The 23,705-nt window shown below is 42.1% G+C and overlaps 1 protein-coding gene across 3 annotated transcripts in view; it reads left to right on the forward strand.

The window, feature by feature from the left end:
* DHTKD1 (dehydrogenase E1 and transketolase domain containing 1) overlaps positions 1-17,768 on the forward strand; it is a 56,605-nt gene extending 38,837 nt beyond the window's left edge. For all 3 annotated transcript variants that reach the window (XM_059056677.2, XM_067030265.1, XM_067030266.1), the window contains 7 exons: positions 568-718; positions 1,098-1,204; positions 9,546-9,710; positions 13,366-13,448; positions 13,792-13,961; positions 15,829-15,914; positions 16,732-17,768. In XM_059056677.2, the coding sequence (XP_058912660.1) occupies positions 568-718; positions 1,098-1,204; positions 9,546-9,710; positions 13,366-13,448; positions 13,792-13,961; positions 15,829-15,914; positions 16,732-16,836 (867 nt within the window). In that variant the 3' untranslated portion in view covers positions 16,837-17,768. The remainder of the gene's footprint in view (positions 1-567; positions 719-1,097; positions 1,205-9,545; positions 9,711-13,365; positions 13,449-13,791; positions 13,962-15,828; positions 15,915-16,731) is intronic.
* The last annotated feature ends 5,937 nt before the right edge of the window (positions 17,769-23,705 follow it).

The raw sequence follows: 23,705 nt of genomic DNA on the forward strand, positions 1-23,705 counted from the left end.
AGTTGCAGCACATGGGCTCTTCGTTACAGCGCGTGGGCTTCTCTCTAGTTGTGGAGTGTGGGCTCTAGAGCGCAGGCTCAGTAGTTGCGGTACGAGGGCTTAGTTGCCCCATGGCATGTGGGATCTTAGTTCTCCGACTAGGGATCGAACCCACGTCCCCTGCATTGGAAGGCAGATTTTTAACCACCGGACCACCAGGGAAGTCCCTCCCCCCCCACTTTGTTTTGTGACATTTTTTAAAAAGCTCTTATGATACCATTTTACTCTCAGCTTCAAAGGTGGGGCCATCTGAGAAGTTAATTTTGCTTCTCCTTCAAGAAAATCTTTAATGCCCATATTCCAACCTTTTGTATGTCTTCCTCTGTTTGCCCCAACTTTTCCCACACACATCACTCATGGAGAGCAGGAGATGTCCTCTCTCAAAGGGATGCGGGAATGAATGAAAGCACAGCTGCCCTCACGGCCCTCCTCCCTTTTGAGCAGTTGGTACCAATATGATGCTTTACCTTTACTGATTCACATCCCATCTTCCCCGCACGACGTTTCTGTTCTCCTCCTTTGCCCTAGGTCAGCAACAGCCCACTGTCGGAAGAGGCCGTCTTGGGATTTGAGTATGGGATGAGCATCGAAAGCCCTAAGCTACTGCCCCTCTGGGAGGCTCAGTTTGGCGATTTCTTCAACGGTGCCCAGATCATCTTTGACACGTTCATCTCTGGAGGTTGGTGTTGGCCTGTGGGTGTGTAGTGGACGTGTGGCACCAGTCTCACGGGGACAAATGACAGAAAAGGGGCCGTAACTGCTTATGAGACTCCTGCGTACCATGGCATCCCCCGGCTCCGAGAGTTGGGAGCCTGTTCTGTCATCCACTGGGGCGTGGCAGCTATCAGGCAGTTAAATAAGCTGCCAGGAAGAGCATGTAAGTCCTCTGTCAGCAGGAGGGCTGTGTCTCCTGGGGAATGTGCTTGGCTGTAGTGAATGGTGCGATGAAAATGGTTTTGGGGGTCCAGCAACAAATTAACATGTGTCTCACTGCCCAGTCGCCCCGGGCTGTCCTGCACCTGCCTCGTAGCGTTTTTACTCCCACTGCTGCTTTGCAGGTGAGGCCAAGTGGCTCCTCCAGAGTGGCATCGTGGTCCTCCTTCCTCACGGGTATGACGGGGCTGGACCAGAGCACTCATCTTGTCGAATAGAGCGTTTCTTGCAGGTATGTCCACTGCCTTTTGGATTCCACGAAATGTTTCCCTGCTTTCTAGGTGCTTTGAAATAGAACTGCCTCCTGCAAATACCTAATGTGAACCTTGGACTATAAGACATTGAAGTATTTGAATGAAACAGATTTAATGTAATGTCAATCAATATTCCTTGGAAACGTGATGCCTCAAGCATGTTAGTATCATGGTTTTACGGCAATGAAAGTGCTTCTTTTTAAAAAAAAAAAAAAAAAATTTATTTATTTAGGTTGTGCCGGGAGTTAGTTGCAGCATGTGGGATTTTTAGTTGCAGCATGCGGGATCTTTAGTTGCGGCATGCAGGCTCAGTTGTGGCATGTGTGCAGGATCTAGTTCCCTGACCAGGGATGGAACCTGGACTCCGCATTCCCAATTTAGGGGGCCCACGTACTGCCAAATGTTTAGGTGGAGTGGTATTAGGAGTATATGGAAGGAGGAAAGTTTAACTCTTTTTTTTTTTTCTTTATTTTACTTTTATTTTTTATTTTTTTAAAAACATCTTTATTGGAGTATAACTGTTTTACAATAGTGTGTTAGTTTTTCCTTTACAACAAAGTGAATCAGTTATACATATACATATGTTCCCATATCTCTTCCCTCTTGCATCACCCGCTCTCCCACCCTCCCTATCCCACCCCTCTAGGTGGTCACAAAGCACAGAGGTGATCTCCCTGTGCTATGCGGCAGCTTCCCACTAGCTATCTAATTTACATTTGATAGTGTATATATGTCCCTGCCACTCTCTCACTTCGTCACAGCTTACCCTTCCCCCTCCCCATATCCTCACGTCCATGCTCTAGTAAGTCTGTGTTTTATTCCCATCCTACCACTAATCTCTTCATGACATTTTTTTTTTCCTTAGAGTCCATATATATGTGTTAGCATACGGTATTTGTTTTTCTCCTTCTGACTTACTTCACTCTGTATGACAGACTCCAGATCCATCCACCTCATTATAAATAACTCAGTTTCATTTCTTTTTATGGCTGAGTAATATTCCATTGTATATATGTGCCACATCTTCTTTATCCATTCATCTGTTGATGGACACTTAGGTTGCTTCCATGTCCTGGCTATCGTAAATAGAGCTGCAATGAACATTTTGGTACATGACTCTTTTTGAATTATGGTTTTCTCAGGGTATATGCCCAGTAGTGGGATTGCTGGGTCGTATGGTAGTTCTATTTGTAGTCTTTAAAGGAACCTCCATACTTTTCTCCGTAGTGGCTGTATCAATTTACATTCCCACCAGCAGTGCAAGAGTGTTGCCTTTTCTCCACACCCTCTCCAGCATTTATTGTTTCTAGAGTTTTTGATGATGGCCAATCTGACTGGTGTGAGATGATATCTCATTGTAGTTTTGATTTGCATTTCTCTAATGATTAATGATGTTGAGCATTCTTTCATGTGTTTATTAGGAATCTGTATATCTTCTTTGGAGAAATGTCTATTTAGTTCTTCTGCCCATTTTTGGATTGGGTTGTTTGTTTTTTTGTTATTGAGCTGCATGAGTTGCTCATAAATTTTGGAGATTAATCCTTTGTCAGTCGCTTCATTTGCAACTATTTTCTCCCATTCTGAGGGTTGTCTTTTGGTCTTGTTTATGGTATCCTTTGCTGTGCAAAAGCTTTGAAGTTTCATTAGGTCCCATTTGTTTATTTTTGTTTTGATTTCCATTTCTCTAGGAGATGGGTCAAAAAGGATCTTGCTATGATTTATGTCATAGAGTGTTCTGCCTATGTTTTCCTCTAAGAGTTTGATAGTGTTTGGCCTTACATTTAGGTCTTTAACCCATTTTGAGTTTATTTTTGTGTGTGGTGTTAGGGAGTGTTCTAATTTCATACTTTTACATGTAGCTGTCCAGTTTTCCCAGCACCAGCTATTGAAGAGGCTGTCTTTTCTCCACTGTATATCCTTCCCTCCTTTATCAAAGATAAGGTGACCATATGTGTGTGGGTTTATCTCTGGGCTTTCTATCCTGTTCCATTGATCTATATTTCTGTTTTTGTGCCAGTACCATACTGTCTTGATTACTGTAGCCTTGTAGTATAGTCTGAAGTCAGGGAGCCTGATTCCTCCAGCTCCATTTTTCATTCTCAAGATTGCTTTGACTATTCAGGGTCTTTTGTGTTTCCATACAAATTGTGAAATTCTTTGTTCTAGTTCTGTAAAAAATGCCAGTGGTAATTTGATAGGGATCGCATTGAATCTGTAGATTGCTTTGGGTAGTATAGTCATTTTCACAATGTTGATTCTTCCAATCCAAGAACATGGTATATTTCTCCACCTATTTGTATCATCTTTAATTTCTTTCATCAGTGTCTTATAGTTTTCTGCATACAAGTCTTTTGTCTCCTTAGGTAGGTTTATTCCTAGATATTTTATTCTTTTTGTTGCAATGGTAAATGGGAGTGTTTTCTTAATTTCACTCTCAGATTTTTCATCATTAGTGTATAAGAATGCCAGAGATTTCTGTGCATTAATTTTGCATCCTGCTACTTTACCAAATTCATTGATTAGCTCTAGTAGTTTTCTGGTAGCATCCTTAGGATTCTCTATGTATAGTATCATGTCATCTGCAAACAGTGACAGCTTTACTTCTTCTTTTCCTATTTGGATTCCTTTTATTTCTTTTTCTTCTCTGATTGCTGTGGCTAGAACTTCCAAAACTATGTTGAATAAGAGTGGTGAGAGTGGGCAACCTTGTCTTGTTCCTGATCTTTGTGGAAATGGTTTCAGCTTTTCACCATTGAGAATGATGCTAGCTGTGGGTTTGTCATGTATGGCCTTTATTATGTTGAGGAAAATTCCCTGTATGCCTACTTTCTGCAGGGTTTTTATCATAAATGAGTGTTGAATTTTGTCAAAAGCTGTCTCTGCATCTATTGAGATGATCATATGGTTTTTCTCCTTCAGTTTGTTGATATGGTGTATCACGTTGATTGATTTGCGTATATTGAAGAATCCTTGCATTCCTGGAATAAACCCCACTTGATCATGGTGTATGATCCTTTTAATGTGCTGTTGGATTCTGTTTGCTAATATTTTGTTGAGGATTTTTTCATCTTTGTTCATCAGTGATATTGGCCTGTAGTTTTCTTTCTTTGTGACGTCTTTGTCTGGTTTTGGTATCAGGGTGATGGTGGCCTCATAGGATGAGTTTGGGAGTGTTCCTCCCTCTGCTATCTTTTGGAAGAGTTTGAGAAGGATAGGTGTTAGCTCTTCTCTAAATGTTTGATAGAATTCGCCTGTGAAGCCATCTGGTCCTGGGCTTTTGTTTGTTGGAAGATTTTGAATCACAGTTTCAATTTCAGTGCTTGTGATTGGTCTGTTCATATTTTCTATTTCTTCCTGGTTCATTCTCGGCAGGTTGTGCATTTCTAAGAATTTGTCCATTTCTTCCAGGTTGTCCATTTTATTGGCATACAGTTGCTTGTAGTAATCTCTAATAATCTTTTGTATTTCTGCAGTGTCAGTTGTTACATCTCTTTTTTCATTTCTAATTCTATTGATTTGAGTCTTCTCCCTTTTATTCTTGATGAGTCTGGCTAATGGTTTATCAATTTTGTTTATCTTCTCAAAGAACCAGCTTTTAGTTTTATTGATCTTTGCTATCGTTTCCTTCATTTCTTTTTCATTTATTTCTGATCTGATCTTTATAATTTCTTTCCCTCTGCTAAATTTGGGGGTTTTTTGTTCTTCCTTCTCTAATTGCTATAAGTGCAAAGTTAGGTTGTTTATTCGAGATGTTTCCTGTTTCTTAAGGTATGATTGTATTGCTATAAACTTGCCTCTTAGAACTGCTTTTACTGTATCCCATAGGTTTTGGGTTGTCGTGTCTCCATTGTCATTTGTTTCTAAGTATTTTTTGATTTCCTCTTTGATTTCTTCAGTTATCACTTCGTTATTAAGTAGTGTATTGTTTAGCCTCCATGTGTTTGTATTTTTTACAGATCTTTTCCTGTAATTGATATCTAGTCTCATAGCGTTGTGGTCGGAAAAGATACTTGATACGATTTTAATTTTCTTAAATTTGCCAAGGCTAGGTTTGTGACCCAATATATGCTCGATCCTGGAGAATGTTCCATGAGCACTTGAGAAAAATGTGTATTCTGTTGTTTTTGGATGGAATGTCCTGTAACTATCAATTAAGTCCATCTTGTGTAATGTATCATTTAAAGCTTGTGTTTCCTTACTTATTTTCATTTTGGATGATCTGTCCATTGGTGAAAGTGGGGTGTTAAAGTTCCCTACTATAATTGTGTTACTGTCAATTTCCCCTTTTAAGGCTGTTAGTATTTGCCTTATGTATTGAGTTGCTCCTATGTTGGGTGCATAAATATTTACAATTGTTATATCTTCTTCAAGGATCGATCCCTTGATCATTATATAGTGTCCTTCTTTGTCTCTTGTAATAGTTTTTATTTTAAAGTCTATTTTTGTCTGATATGAGAATTGCTACTCCAGCTTTCTTCTGATTTCCATTTGCATGGAATATCTTTTTCCATCCCCTTGCTTTCAGTCTGTATGTGTCCCTAGGTTTGAAGTGGGTCTCTTTTAGACAGCATATATATGGGTCTTGTTTTTGTATCCATTCAGCCAGTCTGTGTCTTTTGTTGGGAGCATTTAATCCATTTACATTTAAGATAATTATCGATATGTATGTTCCTATTACCATTTACTTAATTGTTTCAGGTTGTTCTTGCAGTACGTGGGCCTCTCACTGTTGTGGCCTCTCCCGTTGCGGAGCACAGGCTCCAGACACGCAGGCCCAGTGGCCATGGCTCACGGGCCCAGCTGTTCCACTGCATGTGGGATCTTCCCAGACCGGGGCACGAACCCGCGTCCCCTGCATCGGCAGGCAGATTCTCAACCACTGCACCACCAGGGAAGCCCCTTGGTCAAGATTTTAAAGTGAGATCCGTCAGTGTGATTGTGTGTTTTCTCCAGCTTCATTTCCTGCATAGGTGCAGAAATGGGACAGATGGAAAGTTGAGATTAACTTGGCTTGTGGTTTGGAGTGAAAAAATATCAAGGGAGTTAAGGGTGTATGCAAAAGAATGATTATAATGATTGACTATGGAATTTAGCTTAAGTAAGGAGGAGGGAGGAGATGTGAAGGGTGAAGGCCAGTGAAAAGGTGATAGGATCAATATGTTGGTGGTATTGATGAGGCTGAAGGATTGATGGAGTCAAAGTGTTAAAGGGAATTGAGCTAGAAAGGTAGGAAGTGGTGGTCAGAGTGGAATGGATAAAATAGAGCTTATGGAGAGATCCCTGTCATTGAAACCAGGATGTAGCCATGGACATGGGTTGTTGAGGTAGGGTGGAGGACAGAGTGATTGGAGGACAGGAGTTCAAGGAACCAAGTTGCCAGGGTTTTGAAAGGATCATCTACATATGCATTAAAATTACCAAGTCCATGTTAATAATTTTCTCAAACCTACTTCATAGGATTACTGTGAGGCATAAAGAGTCAATATATGTAAATGCTTAGAACAGTAATCGACATTTATATGTTTGCTGTTTATTATTATTATTTTTTGTGGGGGAGGGGTACGTGGACCTCTCACTGCCATGGCCTCTGCCGTGGCCTCTCCCGTTGCAGAGCACAGGCTCCAGACACTCAGGCTCAGCGGCCATGGCTCACGGGCCCAGCCGCTCCGCAGCACGTGGGATCTTCCCGGACCAGGGCATGAACCCGTGTCCCCTGCATCGGCAGGCAGACTCTCAACCACTGCGCCACCAGGGAAGCCCTGCTGTTTATTATTTTTATTATTATCGTTTCCTGTGCTTGCACTGGGATTACCTCAAGCTCTTTGTTTACACTACTAATTTTATTTTTAGCCCTGCAAAAGAATTAATCTATCGATATGTAAAGTGAAGAGTGTTTGCTGTTTATATAAGCACTTGCTTACTTCATCTTCTTTCATTGTGATTATCTCAAGCTCTTTGTTCATGCCATTTCTTTTTTGTCCTGTCTGTTCTGCTTCTTGCTGTTTCTTATTTATTTATTAGATTTGTAATGGTAGAGTTTGGTTCTCACTTGGTTTCCTTGGCATTGCACTCACCTTTCTTATCTAATTCTCTTGTGTTACCTTTAAGACTATCTGCCCTTTAAAACATTGTTGTTTTGTAAAATGTGGTAAGAACACTTAACATGAGACCTACCCTCTTAATAGATTTTTAAGTGTGCATTGCAACACTGTTGACTGTAGCTACTATGTTGTACAGCAGATTTCTAGAACTTATTCATCTTACATAACTGAAACCTTATACCCCTTGACTAGCAACTCTCCATTTCCCCTTCCCCACCCCTGGCAACCACTGCTCTGCTTTCTGCTTTTATGAGTTTGACTATTTTTGATTGTTCATATAACTGGAATTGTGCAGTATCTGTATTTCACTTAGCATAATGTCCTCAAAGCTCATCTGTGTTACTGCAAATTGCAGGACTTCCTTCCTTGAATCGGCTGAGTAATATTACATGTGTAGATAAATATACCTATATACCACATACCACATTTCCTTTATCCATTCATCTGTAGATGAACATTTAGGTTGTTTCCACATCTTGGCAGTCATGAGTAGTGTTGCAATGAACATGGGAGCGCTAATACCTCTTTGAGATCCTGATTTCAGTTCTTTTGGTTAAATACTCAGAAATGGGATTTCTGGATCATACAGTAATTCCATTATTAATTTTTTAAGGAGCCTCCGTGCTGTTTTCCGTAGTGACTATACCAATTTACCTTCCTAACAACAGTGTACAAGGGCTCCCTTTTCTCCACAGCCTTGCCAATACTTATGTCATCTGTTAAAAGTGGCTGCCTTTTGCCTGCTATGTTCCTTTCTTTTTGTCCCCTCCCACTTATAAAAAGTTATAAGGGGCTGTATAATATTTACATTGTTGCTATATCATTTTATTTCATCTTGTCTTTGATTATTTAGGGCAATTCTTCAAAAACCTTACAGTTTCCCTGAGAGCGTGTGGGGGAATTCCTCTTAATTTTCCTTCCCATTTGGTACCAATTTACCTTCTTAGAACAACAGTTGAGAATAGTCTCCAGTACACAAATCCTGAGGACATGGCGTGGGAGGACATAGCTCTGCTGCAGAGAGGGTTTTTCTTGCTAAATTCCGGTGTTCCTTCTGAGGTTCAATAGCTAAGCCCATACAAGGGTCCACTCCCTGGTCAGGGCTGTGTATCACTTTCATGGGCCTCTCTTTCCTTGGCATGTCCCGGCCCTGGAAGCGGCAAGCCTGGCAGCCCCATCTGCCTCCACTGAATTCTGCAGGGGCTTCAGCCCTAGATTTTGCCTTTATTTCCCCCCGGGTGCCACTCACACCCTGTCACCAAATTGAAGGAGCCCAGTAAAAATCTCAGGATTTTGTCAACTCACTTACTTTCCTCTGTACTGTATCTTTTTTTTTTTTTTTTGGTGGTACGCGGGCCTCTCACTGTTGTGGCCTCTCCCGTTGCGGAGCACAGGCTCCGGACGCGCAGGCGCAGCGGCCATGGCTCACGGGCCCAGCTGCTCCGCGGCATGTGGGATCTTCCCGGACCGGGACACGAACCCGTGTCCCCTGCATCGGCAGGCGGACTCTCAACCGCTGCGCCACCAGGGAAGCCCTGTACTGCTCCTTGATCAGGGTTAGGAGCCATGCCTCAAGTTTCTGTCCCAGCAGGATCTACTGAGATTTCATTCCTTGCCCTCAGTTTTTCAACCTCGTTAGCTGCTCTTGTTCTTGTCTCTAAAACAAACTATTGTTTTATTTATTTATTTATTTATTTATTAGAAAAGTGAGATTTATTCCGTCAGGAGAGTGAGATTCGGATAGTGCGTCCTTCCAACATCTTCACTCCACAGTCATCAGCATCTGTATTTTTTCAAAAAGTCTCCTCCAGGTGCTTCTTTTTTTTTAATTTTAATTTTTTTTGGTCATGCCACACGGCTTGTGGGATCTTAGTTCCCTGACCAGGGATAGAACTCGGGCCCTCGGCAGTGAACGCTCCAAGTCCCAACCACTGGACCACCAGGGAAGTCCCCACCTCCACAGGCTTCCTGCAGTCGGCTGTGTTTTGATAGAACCACATTAAAACACACAGACGTGGCCGATGGGGAGCCATCAGGCTTCTCCTCTGGTGAATTCTTCACAGGTCATAAATTTACCTTCTGGTCTTTTTCTATGATGAAGAGACACATCTCTTCTCCTGCTCGTCGAGAGCCCCGTGTCCCCCTTAGGACAGCCTGTGCCCTTAGGATGGAGTGAGACGACCTGACTGTCTGCCCCTTCTTCTCACTTCCCTCCCAGATGTGTGACAGCGCGGAGGAGGGCGTGGACGGGGATACCGTGAACATGTGCGTGGCTCACCCCTCCACGCCCGCCCAGTACTTTCACCTGCTACGGAGACAGATGGTCCGGAACTTCAGGAAGCCCCTCATCCTTGCTTCTCCGAAGGTGTTGCTCAGACTCCCTGTAAGTAGAAAAAGCTGGTTATTAGTCTTTTTCCTCCTGTCATTTTTTTTCCCCTGCATTTTCGTCTCTTCTGTAACTGATTGTAGATGCAAATGACAGAAGCATCTCTTTGGTTTTAGTTGGCCATGCTGCTCTGTCTCTCTCTCTCTCTCTTTTTTTAACCTTTCAAGAATCACTAGAAATCTAAGTCGCTCTCAGTTTCATTGTCATGAAGGACAGGCATAGCAAACATTACAAACCTGGCATCCCAGTCTGAGCAGAAATAATCTTTTAGGAAAAGTTTCAAAGTCCAAATGGTCTCAGCACTGCTGTGTTGATAGTTGCAAGTTGGGAATTGAAAGTACTTTGATGAAAATGAGTGCTTTTATTCATTGGCTTTTATTTAGACTTTTTCTGTTAAATGATTTATCACCAGTGGACTCCATTTCAAACATTGTAACAGTATAGCTTATCACTACTTGGCTTTACCAGAGTATATTTTCTCTTGGTTTACCGGAACTAAGTGTTAAGCACACATGTTTTGTTTGTTTGTTTGCCTCTTAGGCAAACAAACAAAGAGGCCTCTCCCGCTGCGGAGCACAGGCTCCGGACGCGCAGGCTCAGTGGCCATGGCTCACGGGCCCAGCTGCTCCGCGGCACGTGGGATCCTCCCGGACCGGGGCACGAACCCGTTTCCCCTGCATCGGCAGGCGGACTCTCAACCACTGCGCCACCAGGGAAGCCCGCACATGTTTTTTTAAATCACATAAATATGCTAGTTTTCAAGTGGCAGAGTTCAAGATAAGAAACACTGCTAAGCATATATTTATGCCACCTGCTATAATTTTTTTTCAGTTTTGTATGAGAGTCTGAATTAGGATTAACATTCGAAAAACCTCTGCATTTATTTGGATGCCACTGCTGAAGTGAACTAAGTCGTTTAGGACTTGGCTGTTTGAGATGATCTTGTCTTCTCACAAAGGTTAGAGAACGTGTATTTGGAAGTGAGGGCTGTTGAGGGAAGCTGCCAGTGATCTGCCTTCACCTGTTGCCTTTTTTGGAGTTTCTAGCATTTGGAGGGGAGTAAGGTGACCCCTTGTTCTCACAATTGGTCAAGGGTACTTGAGTGATCCCAGAGTGAGCGCCCCCTTAAATTTTGCTCTCCAGGCCCCTCACCTGTCTCACCCCAGCCTCAGGGGTCAATAATGAGGAAATGCATTTCAAGTTCTTTCACCAATGGCTGAAAGTTCATTTGTTTGGTCTGCTTATTCTCTCTGTGAACAACCTTGTGAACTTTGAGATGGTTTCATGAGGATCATCGGACATTCTAGACAAACAAATTCAGTCCCTTTACACCATCTTTCTGATGGGGCTGTCTTGACACCGATATTTTGAAACAGCAATGTGAAAGGAGCCAAGTCAAAATGTAAAGTTACTATAATTTTGCTCTGGGTCTTAGCTGCGGCATGTGGGATCTAGTTCCCTGACCAGGGGTCGAACCCACACCCCCTTGCATTGGAAGACAGAGTCTTAACCACTGGAACACCAGGGAAGTCCTGATCTGGGATTCTTTTTTTTTTTTTTTTTTTTAATTTTTATTGAAATATAGTTGATTTACAATAGTGTGTTAGTTTCAGAAAAGTTATTTATATACATATACGTACATATATATATTTTAGATTCTTTTCCATTATAGGTTATTACAAGATATTGAGTATAGTTCACAGTGCTATACCGTACATCCTTGTTGATTGTCTATTTTTTTTTTTTTTTATTTAAAAAAATTTTTTTAACATCTTTATTGGAGTATAATTGTTTTACAATAGTGTGTTAGTTTTTCCTTTACAACAAACTGAATCAGTTATACATATACATATGTTCCCATATCCTGATCTGGGATTCTTGAACCCAACTTTCATTGTATCCCTAACGTTGTCACCTGCTCTCTCAATCATAACGAAAAGGAGTACAATGATATTAAATATAATGCATGTATATTATTAGGTATTGAGTGAACTATTAGAAGTTTTGTTGAGAATTTCTTTTGCTGTTTGAAACTGAAAATGAGTTCATTTGCTGGCCCTAATGCTCCACCCCTCTCCCCAAGTCTAATATACAACTTATTAAATAAGTGAAGCCTTCCTTGGGGAGCTTAAAAAATATCAACAGCTATCGTATAGACTTTCAAGTGAAAAACTACTCTTATTAAGTAGTCAAATATTTTCATTAAACATGTAAGTCCTTTTGTTAATGGAAAGTCAGTACAACCAGTATTGAATTCTGATTTCTTCCTGAACATTGGAGTATTGGTACAAGGGATCTAGCAGAATATAAATAGCCAGACTTCTCTATCCATGGCCCACTCAGAGATGACTTGCCATGTAGCAAACATGACTCAGGGGTACAGGGAGTTTGTCTGTCAAGTGGTACCAAAATCCCACCCCAGTTTCCCACCTAACTCTGAACTCTGAACCTTTTGATTCCTGCTGTAGGAAGTGGGGACTGACAAAACGCTCTGGTTCAGAAGGGAGAAAGATTGCCTCTATCACACATTATTTACTAATAAGCATAGCTGGATAGCTAATATTAATTTTTTAGGTTATATGCAATATCCCAGCATCAGTATGGCTGCCCTCAATGGCCTAGTCTAAATGTCATGTACCCATCTGGGACTAGACTAGAGGGAAGCTAACTAGATGATAGCAAAAGGGATCAAATCCCTCACTTCGGCTTCATCCGTTTTCTACTTTAAGTTCTTTGCAACAAGTATTTATTTGCCGCACCACGCAGCTTGTAGGATCTTTGTTCCCCGACCAGGGATTGAACCTGGGCCCCCGGCAGTGAAAGCACTGAGTCCTCACCACTGGACTGCCAGGGAATTCCCAAGTATTTTTTTAAATTGGGCTCAGTAATAAAATTTCTTTTCATCGTGGAAATATTCATATGTTGTTCCTACTTGTTCTGTTTCGTTTATAAATTATAGTCAAAATCCTAAAGACAGAAATAATTGCCCTAACTCAGCTCTTCCAGTTCACAATATAAATCCTATAAAATGTTGTTTCTGATTCCAGAAAGTTAAGGTGTAGTTTTTATTGATAATAAAGTTGAGTCATCACACTGCAATTTTTTTTTTTTTTTTTTTTTTTTTTTTTTGTGGCTGCGTTGGGTCTTCGTTGCGGTGCACGGCCTTCTCATTGCGGTGGCTTCTCTTGTTGCGGAGCACGGGCTCTAGGCGCGTGGGCTCAGTAGTTGTGGCTCTTGGGCTCTAGAGCGCAGGCTCAGTAGTTGTGGTGCACGGGCTTAGTTGCTCCGCAGCATGTGGGATCTTCATGGACCAGGGCTTGAACCCGTGTCCCCTGCATTGGCAAGGCAGATTCTCAGCCACTGTGCCACCGGGGAAGTCCCCCACACTGCAATTTTGACTGTTAAAATTTATTGTGGCACTAGACAAAAGGCAATCTTATATAACCTCAGAAAAATATTTTATTCTGAAGTATACAGAACAGATACTTTTGGGAAAGATATTTTGTTTATTAGTACATATGTTTACTTATAGTCCCAGGAGAGAATTTTGGTACTAGTTCTTGGGAAAGATCCCTGATAAGTAAAAGCATCTTCAGATCCTTTCCCTTGGTTGATAGATTTGTGGCTTTTTTCTCCCCCTCCCCCTCCTTAGGCAGCTGTGTCAACTCTTCAAGAAATGGCACCAGGAACAGCATTCAAACCAGTCATTGGTGACTCATCTGTGGATCCAAAAAAGTAATCTGATGTGGAGCTGTTTTCATACTCTGCAGTAGATTTGTAGTGAGTGGGAAAACTAGTTCATGTTGAGTGAACCAAGCGACCCAAATCTTCTCTCTCCTTATATAAGTCCTTTAAGTTCATGGGGTAGGAGTTAGAATATGCACAGAAGATTGAATTTTGAAGGCACATGTTGCTCAAGAAGGTTGGCCAGGGCACAGCATGACTGAAGCCCACTACAACGCCCCCGCTGCTTCAGTGGTGAAGCATTTAAATCTCTGTGGTCTCCCCCTTTCTTCTGCTACAGTTCTTACTTTAAGATATTTCTCCCCCGCCTCATTGTCCCTTTTCTACCCATCAGGGTTAAGAGTTTAGTGTTCTGCTGCGGCAAACATTTCTATGCCCTGCTGAAGCAAAGAGAATCTTTGGAGGCCAGGAGGCATGACTTTGCTATCATCCGAATGGAAGAACTCTGCCCTTTCCCACTGGATTCGCTGCAGGAAGAGATGAGCAAATACAAACATGTTAGAGGTAAAGGGTCCTTCTTATTAGGCTCTTTTGGTTTTAAGTTACCTGAAACCCATCTGAACTATCTCAAATAAAAAGATGGTACGGGAGCAGTGAGTTATTAGAAAGTTTAATCTCATGGAATCTGGAGATATGAAAGTAATAGAACTGAAGCCAATGTCTCTATGTCTTTTTTGGTGTCCCTTTGGGTGTCCCTTTCATTCTTCCCCACTTTCATATAAGACATCGAATTTCTTTTTTTTTTTTTTTTTTTTTTTTTGTGGTACGCGGGCCTCTCACTGTTGTGGCCTCTCCCGTTGCGGAGCACAGTCTCTGGACGCGCAGGCCTAGCGGCCATGGCTCACGGGCTTAGTTGCTTCGCCGCATGTGGGATCTTCCCGGACCAGGGCACGAACCCGTGTCTCCTGCATCGGCAGGCGGACTCTCAACCACTGCGCCACCAGGGAAGCCCATGACATCGAATTTCTTGAGTTTCGAGGGAATCAGTGCTATACAATCGTTTATGATACATCCGTTAAAATTGTAAAAGATAAGCCTTTTCAACAGATGGGGCTGGAATGATTAGATATATCTCTGTGCACCTTATACAGAAATTAACTCAAAGTTGATCATAGACTTCAATGTAACACTATAAAACTTCTAGAAGGAAGTGGATGAAAATCTTCATGACCTTGGGTTAGGCAAGAAGTTCTTAGACATAACACCAAAAGCACGTTCCAGAAAAGAAAAAGTAGATTTTACCAAAATGGAAAACTTTTGCACTGCGAAAGGCACTGCAAAGAATATAAAAAAGGCAAGCCACAAACCGGGAGAAAATATTTGTAAAAACATATCTGACAAAGGACTCTCCAGAATGTTTAAAGAGCTCTGAAAACTCAACAGTGAGAAAATGTACAATCCAGTTTTTCAAAAGGTGCAAAGGAATTGAACAGTCATTTTACCAAAGAACCAGATGGCAAATACCCGTATGAGAAGATCCTCAACATGATTAGTGATAGGGAAATGCAAATTAAGCCAAAATGAGATACGGCTACATACCTATTAGAATGGCTAAGATGAAAACAAAACAATATCAAGGACTGATGAGGATGCTCGGCAACTGGGACCTTCATTCACTGCTGGTGGGAATGCAAACTCGTACAGCCACTCCGGAAAACAGTTTTGTTAGTTTCTCATGCAGTTACACACAGAGTGTCCTTACCACCCAGCAGTCCCACTCCTAGGTATTTACTCAAGAGAAAGGAAAAACCCATATGTGAATATTTACAGTGGCTTTATTCATAATTGCCCCGAGCTGGAAGCCACCAAAACATCCTTCAACTGGTGAATGAAGAAGCCATCTCATTGTGCACCCCTACAATTTCATGCTCCTTAAGAATAAAAGAGAGTGAACTATTGCTATCGGCAAAATGACCCATGGAGTTTGCTAATTCACAGAAGCCAAAACCGAAAGGCTGTATACTGTGTGATCCCACTTACCTGGTGCTCTGGAAAAGGCAAAACTTCGGGGATAGAGAAAAGGTCAGAGGTTGGTGGTGGGAGGAAGAGCTGAGCACAAAGGGGCAGGATGGGGGAGTATTTGGGGGTTTAGAGAATTGTTCTGTATGGTGATTGTGGTGATGGTTACATGACAATGCATTTCTCAAAAACAAAACAGACAACACTGTGCCCTATTGGAAAGGTAATAATATATTTACTTGAGGATGTATGTGTGTGTGTGTGTGTGTGTATATAACTATGTATGTATATGTGTATATATACATATACATGTGTATGTATGTGCACACGCATACATATATAGTGTGTCTGTGTGTGTAGTGTGTTGTACATATTTACTTGAGGTACTGAGATGAACTTTCTTCTTTCATAGATTTTATTTGGAGTCAGGAGGAGCCTCAGAACATGGGTCCTTGGTTTTTTGTTTCTCCAAGGTTTGAAAAGCAACTGGCCTGCAAGGTGATAGCTCTTTCTCTTTTGCAGTGTTTTGTGTGCGTCCCTTTTCTCCTATTGGAGTGCCAACAAATAGGTTTATCCCTTATTATCAGTCCAAAGCTTCTAAAGATAAACTAAAATATAAAACCTAGTTTTAGGCTCCTTTTTCAGACTAAACTGCTGAGTGTTTAGCAAGCTGTATATGTGTACTTACTAGTATCATGTTAAAAACAAAAACAAAAACAATGATTATACTCGAAAAGGTAGAAGACCTGCCTGTCGTCTACCTTTCCCATGAGCCTAGTCAGCATTCTTGTCCCAAAGGTCAGTATCCAAGCCCTGGGGGAGGAGAGCCATGAGCTCGCTTGTTTTACAGTAACACTTAATTCCAGGCCCACCTGCAAAGCTGGTAGACATCGGAGGCCAGATTCTTTGTTATGCTTTAGGAAGAGGAAAACAAGGAGAAGAACAGTTGTGCTTCTGTTTATCTTTCTACTCTGCTTTGATTAAAACTCAGGTCACTTGATACCAGTTTACGGCACTCAAATCATTTTCACCTGTAAATAGGTCTAATTTAGGAAACTCTACAGCTAAAACCAACTAACAGTTACCTAAGAATAGGACAGATTCCAGAATATGTCTCACCTTATCATGTCTGGAATTTAGTTTTCAGTTGTGACATAGATCTCCCTGCAATCTATTTTATGTAACACATTATTTTCCAAAAAGGTGATCTATAGTTAAACAACTTCAGAGAAATACATGCACGTCCCTGGACGAGCTAAGCAGAGCTCTGGTCTAGTCCAAATGTCATTGTATTTCTTTTCTGCTCCAACGCTAGCTCCGTCTGGTGAGCCGACCCGCGTTGCCGGTACCTGCTGTAGGAATTGGCAGTGTTCATCTAGAGCAGCATGAAGAAGTCCTCGCCAAGACCTTCACCCAATGATGCCCTTCGAAGAAACGCTACTTACTTGTAAGAAAACTGCCACAAAAGGAAAGGCTCGCCCCCTCCACTCTCTCCTCCTTCCATTAGGTGCCACACAAAGAATGTATTCCTCGAAGATGTTGGGATTGATGAGGACAGAGGAGAGGTTAATCTAGAAGAATACATGGAACAGCCAAAGGAATTGTTCATCGAGACGTGAATCCCACAAGTCACTTTTGTCCTTAAAAGTACCATAGTGTTATATTTTGGTAGACCTGCGTGGGTTGTAGAGCTAGGTCCTTATCCGGATGTTTCCAGACTCAACTCTTTCTAATTAACTGGGTATACCCAGGAAAAGTCCTTGAGTCTGAATTTATAGCTGCATAGGGATTACCTCAACATTACCTCCCTATTTTCTTGACGCATGTGACTTTCATGGATTTTCCCTTTTTTTTTTTTTTCCGGTATGTGGGCCTCTCACTGTTGTGGCCTCTCCCGTTGCGGAGCACAGACTCCGGACACGCAGGCTCAGCGGCCATGGCTCACAGGCCCAGCCGCTCCGCAGCATGTGGGATCTTCCCGGACCGGGGCACGAACCCGTGTCCCCTGCATCGGCAGGCGGACTCTCAACCACTGCGCCACCAGGGAAGCCCGGATTTTCCCTTTTTTATTCAAAGTCCTTGACTACCTATATTTTCAATTTATGTCATCTCTGGTACTGCTTTCCAGCGACTGTGAAAAATGTTTCACCAAACACTATAGCAAAACTGTATTATTCCTGCTTTGTGTTCCTCAAGATCACTATTTTACTCATTATCCTTAAATATAGGTCTTATTAAATATAAACCTCCGGGTGTATGATCCTTGAGCACAGTATTGTTAAGCTGAGTTATAGTTACGATGATATTGATTTGTGGTCTACTTTGCCATAGTATCTTTTTTTTTTTTTTTTTTTCCTTAAATTGTTCTTGCCACGATACCTTAATATTTTTAATTAACTCTGGGTGTCTGACATGGGGATTTCAGCCCCCAGTCGATCATCAGTCTTGCCTCTAAAAGTCCCTGCTGTCTTATGATATTAATTTCTGATACTTAAGGGTCACTTTAACTTTGATAGCAGGAACTTCCCAGCATCAGGCGCTTTCTGGATCTCTAGAGGTCACCAACCCACTCCCTAATTCTGAAATTAAGCTTATCACTGGAAGTATAACTAAATATCAGCAAACTGTGTACCTTTACATGGCTTGGTGCTGCAGAGCACTACCATGTACCCTGCTCGTGCTGGGACACTGTGTTTCTCAGAAACGGGGGAAGTACCAGGGCCCTGTAACACCCTCTCCACTTTTACTGGCAACTTTTAATGTCTTTCAGAATCAATGTATAGGTTGTTCTGGCCACAGCAGTAGATTCGTGATTCACATCTTAAACGTGTACATCAGTGTACTGAGGTACCGTTTCTGTAATATTCACATCCCTTTTATTCCTATACATGTGAATGCTTTCTTCCTTCGCCAAGCCTTATAAATCATGTAACTCAGTGCCACGCATGTCAACCAGTAAAATTACAAAAGTCTGTTTAATGAGAACGGTTATCAATGCTGTATATTGAACTAGAAAAAAAAATAAAAGCACAGTGCCATTTTTTTTCAGATCTCCGTTTCTTGAGTTAAAACATTTCAAAAGTCTGAGCACAAAATGAGATGGAATTTTTTTTTTTTTTTTTTCGATATGCGGGCCTCTCACTGTTGTGGCCTCTCCCGTTGCAGAGCACAGGCTCCGGACGCGCAGGCCCAGCGGCCATGGCTCATGGGCCCAGCCGCTCCGCGGCATGTGGGATCTTCCCGGACCGGGGCACGAACCTATGTCCCCTGCATCGGCAGGCGGATTCTCAACCACTGCGCCACCAGGGAAGCCCCAGATTTTTTTTTTTAGTTGAGATCTCTCCAAATTTCTAACTTTACACCTCATGAGTCTGTTTCCTGTTACATCTCCAACTTGAGCTGTGAAATGTCTTCTGTATCTTAACCTTGCTCTCAATCACCAGTGCAACGTGGATCAGCATTTTGAATTACCTTGCAGGAAGAGGCCATTTGAAGAATTCCAAATCAAATACTCACATAATAAAGAACGGGATAAATATATCAATAATAAAGTAAAACATTTTAAAAATTGATAATGTGGTATAATATCCCATTAATATAAATCTATGTTAGAAGCACAGAGTCTGAACCACTGGACCGGCAGGGAAGTCCCCCAAATTTTCTTTTTTATAAGAACAATTTTGCTTAGTTTTCCTATATTTTCTGTACACATACTATAAGCAAAAATATTCTAAAGCACAGCCATTTGGGGGCTGACTGTATTACCTTTGAAGTTTTATTATTTTAAAAAATTCCTTGGCTGGCAATAGAAACAGTATCACTTTTGCAAAATTGAAGAAATATGGTTTTAGCAATTAAGGGTTACACAGGAAGGAAGTCACAGATTAAGAAATCAAGACTTTTGGTCAAAGAAAAATACCATACGATATCACCTATACGTGGAATTAAAATATGATACAAATGAACTTATTTACAAAACAGAAACAGACTCACAGAACTGGAAAACAAATTTATGGTTACCAAAGGGGAAAAGGGGTGGGGAGGGATAAATTAGGAGCTAGGGATTAATGGATATACACTACTGTATATAAAATAGATAAACAACAAAGTCCTGCTGTATAGCACAAAGAACTGTATTCAATATCCTATAATAAACCATAATGGAAACTAATCTGAAAAAGAATATATATATGTATGTATATATGATATTCAACCACTTTGCTGTACACTTTGCTGTACAATCAACTATACTTAGATTTAAAGAAAGAAGGAAAGAAAGAAAGAAAGAATCAAGACTTGGGTCTTGAGGTTCCAAAAGCTTTACCTAATTTCTCTTAGATGTACTTGGATATTTGGTTTACATTTTTCAGCTTCTCAGAGGATTCAGGCTAAAACTATTAAATTTGGGGGAAATTTGGACAAAATGTTTAAATCCTCAATATTTGTAACACACTATTACACAAGTAGACAATTCCTAAATTATTCTATGGAAGTAGTAATTCACTATCATGTTTGTATTTAAATCTGATAAAGCACAATCTAAAGCAGACTGTTAGTTCCCCACGGCCAGCTGCAAAATCAGTTAATTTTAGCAAACTTTTTTTTTTTTTTTTTTTTTGCGGTATGCGGGCCTCTCACTGTTGTGGCCTCTCCCGTTGCGGAGCACAGGCTCCGGACGCACAGGCTCAGCAGCCATGGCTCACGGGCTTAGTTGCTCCGCGGCATGTGGGATCTTCCCGGACCAGGGCATGAACCCGTGTCCCCTGCATCGGCAGGCGGATTCTCAACCACTGCGCCACCAGGGAAGCCCAATTTTAGCAAACTTTTAATGAAGGTATACTACTTTAGTGTTGTTTCCCTGTGTCTTCTCTGAGTCACATGAAGAACCAGCTATAATGGAACAAAGATAAGATATGATCCTGTACGAGTAGAATGGTATTTCCTCAATAAATAGTTTATTGAACACATGTTGCATATATGGCATTGTTCTGGACATTAGAAACACATGAAATTTAGAGATAAAATGGGTTGCCCACTGTCCCCAATGGACTAATAATCTGAGAAGACAAAGTATTTTACATGCAGAGAGAGATTCTTGCTGAATGTGCTTAAAGCAAGGGGGAAGGTCATGATAGAGTGATATTCCTGATAGATGTAGATTAGGTGGCATCTTGTGGTTATGCAAGGAAAAGTTCTGAGCGGCAAGTAGTAGCAGAAAGACTGAAGAATCTTGGAAAGGGAGTTCACAAAAGTTATCTAGGGTATACTCCCAGCTTGTTCCCAGGCTTCTCCTTGAACCAGCGAGCTGTCCCAGAAACAGGTAGTAAAGAGAGAATTTTTCTGGTAAGGGGCCTGAGGTGACCTCTCAAAATGGTTTGGTATTCACTTGACCCAGAAAACCCCACAAAATCATGCAAGTCAAGAGGTTCAAATCCTCATGTTCACTTTAAGAACACTCGTGAAACTGCCCAGGCCATTAAGGGTATGCATTATCTGAAAAACCACTAGGTATCTGAAGGATGTCACTTTAAAGAAGCAATGTGTGCCATTCCGTCGTTACAATGGTGGAGTTGGTAGGTGTGCCCAGGCCAAAGAGCAGGGCTGGACCCAGGGTCGGTGGCCCAAAAAGAGTGCTGAATTTTTACTGCACATGCTCAAAAATGCAGAGAGTAAGGCTGAACTTAAGGGCTTAGATGTAGATTCTCTGGTCATTGAGCAAATCCAGGCGAACAAAGCCCCAACGATGTGGTGCAGGACTTACAGAGCTCATGGTCGGATCAACCATACATGAGCTCTCCCTGCCACATTGAGACGATCCTTACTGAAAAAGAACTGATTGTTCCTAAACCAGAAGAGGAGGTTGCCCAGAAGAAAAATATCCCAGAAGAAACTGAAGAAACAAAAACTTATGGCCCGGGAATAAATGCTGCAAAAAATAAATGCAAATAAAAGTTAAAAAAAAAAAAGAGGGAGAGGTACTGGCCACTCTTCTCCTTCTGTCAATTAGATTTTCAATTTAGTTCATATTTATTGAAAGGATTCACGAAATTAGTTCACAATCTAGTGTCAAAACTGTATTTAAGTCAAACACTTGCAGGTAACTGAAAATGATACAAAAATTAAATAAGACCCTCCCTGCTATCCAGAAGTTTATGGTGTACTAGGGGAGATTAGGCAAGTATGAAAATGACTAAAACAAAGTAGAATGAGAGAAGAATGAAGTCACAGGATGTGCAGTGATGATTATGGCAGATTGCATTTTCCAAAAGGCCAGAGCTGTATTTTGTGTCCCACAGGCTCTTCCAGAATCTTACCACATCCTCACCTGGAGGTGGAGTCTATTTCCCTTCCCTCTTGAAGTTGAGCAAGACTTTGCAGCTGCCTCTATAAATGCAATGCACTGAAAGTGATGCGGGGTCACTTCCAAGGACATGCCTTGGTACCCAGCTGCCATGTTGTGGGGAAGCCCAGGCCACAATGGAGAAGACACGTGGAGATGTTGGAACTGACAGCTTCTGCTGAGGTCTTAGCTGAGCCAGCATCAAATACCAGACTTGTGAGTGAGAGCGACTTCTGATAATTCAAGTCCCCAGCCTTGGACCTGTTGCAGAGGACCCCAAGTGGAGCAGAGACTCACGCAAGCCCAGCCTAAATTGCCATATATATATATGTATGTGTGTGCATGTATATGTACATAACTTTGTTTAAAGACAAACACAGCTGGACACTAAAGTGTTAAGGACAGATTTTATTCAGTAATACACTATGTATTGCATTAGGGAAAAGGATCCAGTGTGAATTAAACCCAACTTTCATTTGGACAAAAGTGACTGGCCTTTTAAGAGGAGAGTGGGAGAATAGGAAGAGGGCAGTGAGTGGAGGCTCAGTAGAGTCAGGAAAGTGAAAAATTAAGTGAAAAAAAGCTGGAAGGTTTGGTCCATGTGAAACCCATCCAGGTTTGTTAACTGGTGCTAATGGAAGTTAAGCTCCTATCCTTCCACAGAGGCTGGGAGCCAGAGATCCTGCCTTCAAGTGTTGGCTGGAAGAAACGGTAAATTCTTTTGGCAGCCTTGAGCTTTCCCAGGAAGATATTTTAAGGGGGCTACAGACAGCCTACGGTGGAACTGTGTGGTGCTTGTTCCACCTCTTTATAGGCCAAGGTAAGGCCTAGTGGAGAAAGGGCTCAGAGGAGCCTGGCTAGAGTGTGGTCAAGAGGAGGCGCTGTGTGTGTGTGTGTGTGTGTGTGTGTGTGTGTGTGTGTGTGTGTACTTTCCTTTTTAGACATACATCTAAGCATTAGAACAGATGATTGGTTTGGTGATTATAAGTCATTAAGTGTCCTTTGAAATAGCTTGGTTCAGCAGTTGTTAGAGCAGAAGTTATATTGCAGGGGTTTAAAATTTGAGTAAGGAAAATAAATTTGAGGGCCTTCCATGTGTCAATCTCTTTGTTCATTTAGTTTTCACACCTGTAGGTGGTGGCTATCATTATCCTTATTTTACTGATGTAGCTCAGAAAAATTAATTGCCCAAAGCCATTAAGAAGTAGGAGGGACTAAAATGTACGGCCTAATACATTAGGAATTAGGAATCTAACGTACGGCCATTAGATTCCTAAGACTGCATGTGTTTCCTTACACTACGCCGTCCAAGAGGGACAAAATCCTGATGTATTTCGGAGAAGCTAAAGGAGTGTGAGTGGTAGACAGTGGAGGGAATTCCCCGGTGGTCCAGTGGTTAGGGTTCCCCGCTTTCACTGCGGGTTCAATCCCTGGTGGGGGAACTAAGATGCCGCAAGCTGCTCTGCGAGGCCAAAAAAAAAAAAAGAGTACTAGATAGTGGAGAGTTCAGAAGCTATTAACTATAGACAAAGAGTCACAAATTTCTGAAAAATTCCTAGTGGTTCCAATAAGATGGAAGCAAATTAAAAAGGTTGTTTGGGTCACGCCGGCTCTGGGGGTGTCTCAGCCCCAGTCCTGGGGATCGAACCCCCGCCCGCGCTCCTGGGGCGGCCGCTCTGGCTGGGTCCTGACCTGCCTCGGCCCTCGGTCCTTGCTGGACACTGAGCTCGAAGAGGTACTCAGAGCGGAAAGGCCCTGACGGCCCTGGCCTCACAGAGGCTCCCAGCTCCCGGCACCCACCGGAGGACGCCCACCGGAGAGCCGGCGGTGGCCATGGCAACGCGGCGGACGTCAGCTGCGCCGGTGGCCAACGGCCAGGCTGTTGTCGGGGGGCGGGGCCTGGCAGGGCCTGGCGGGGTGGGCGCGCGGGTCACGTGGACCGGGGCGGA

The sequence above is a fragment of the Kogia breviceps genome, chromosome 3, assembly GCF_026419965.1.
Source record: "Kogia breviceps isolate mKogBre1 chromosome 3, mKogBre1 haplotype 1, whole genome shotgun sequence".
In the NCBI taxonomy this organism is placed as follows: Eukaryota; Metazoa; Chordata; class Mammalia; order Artiodactyla; family Physeteridae; genus Kogia; species Kogia breviceps.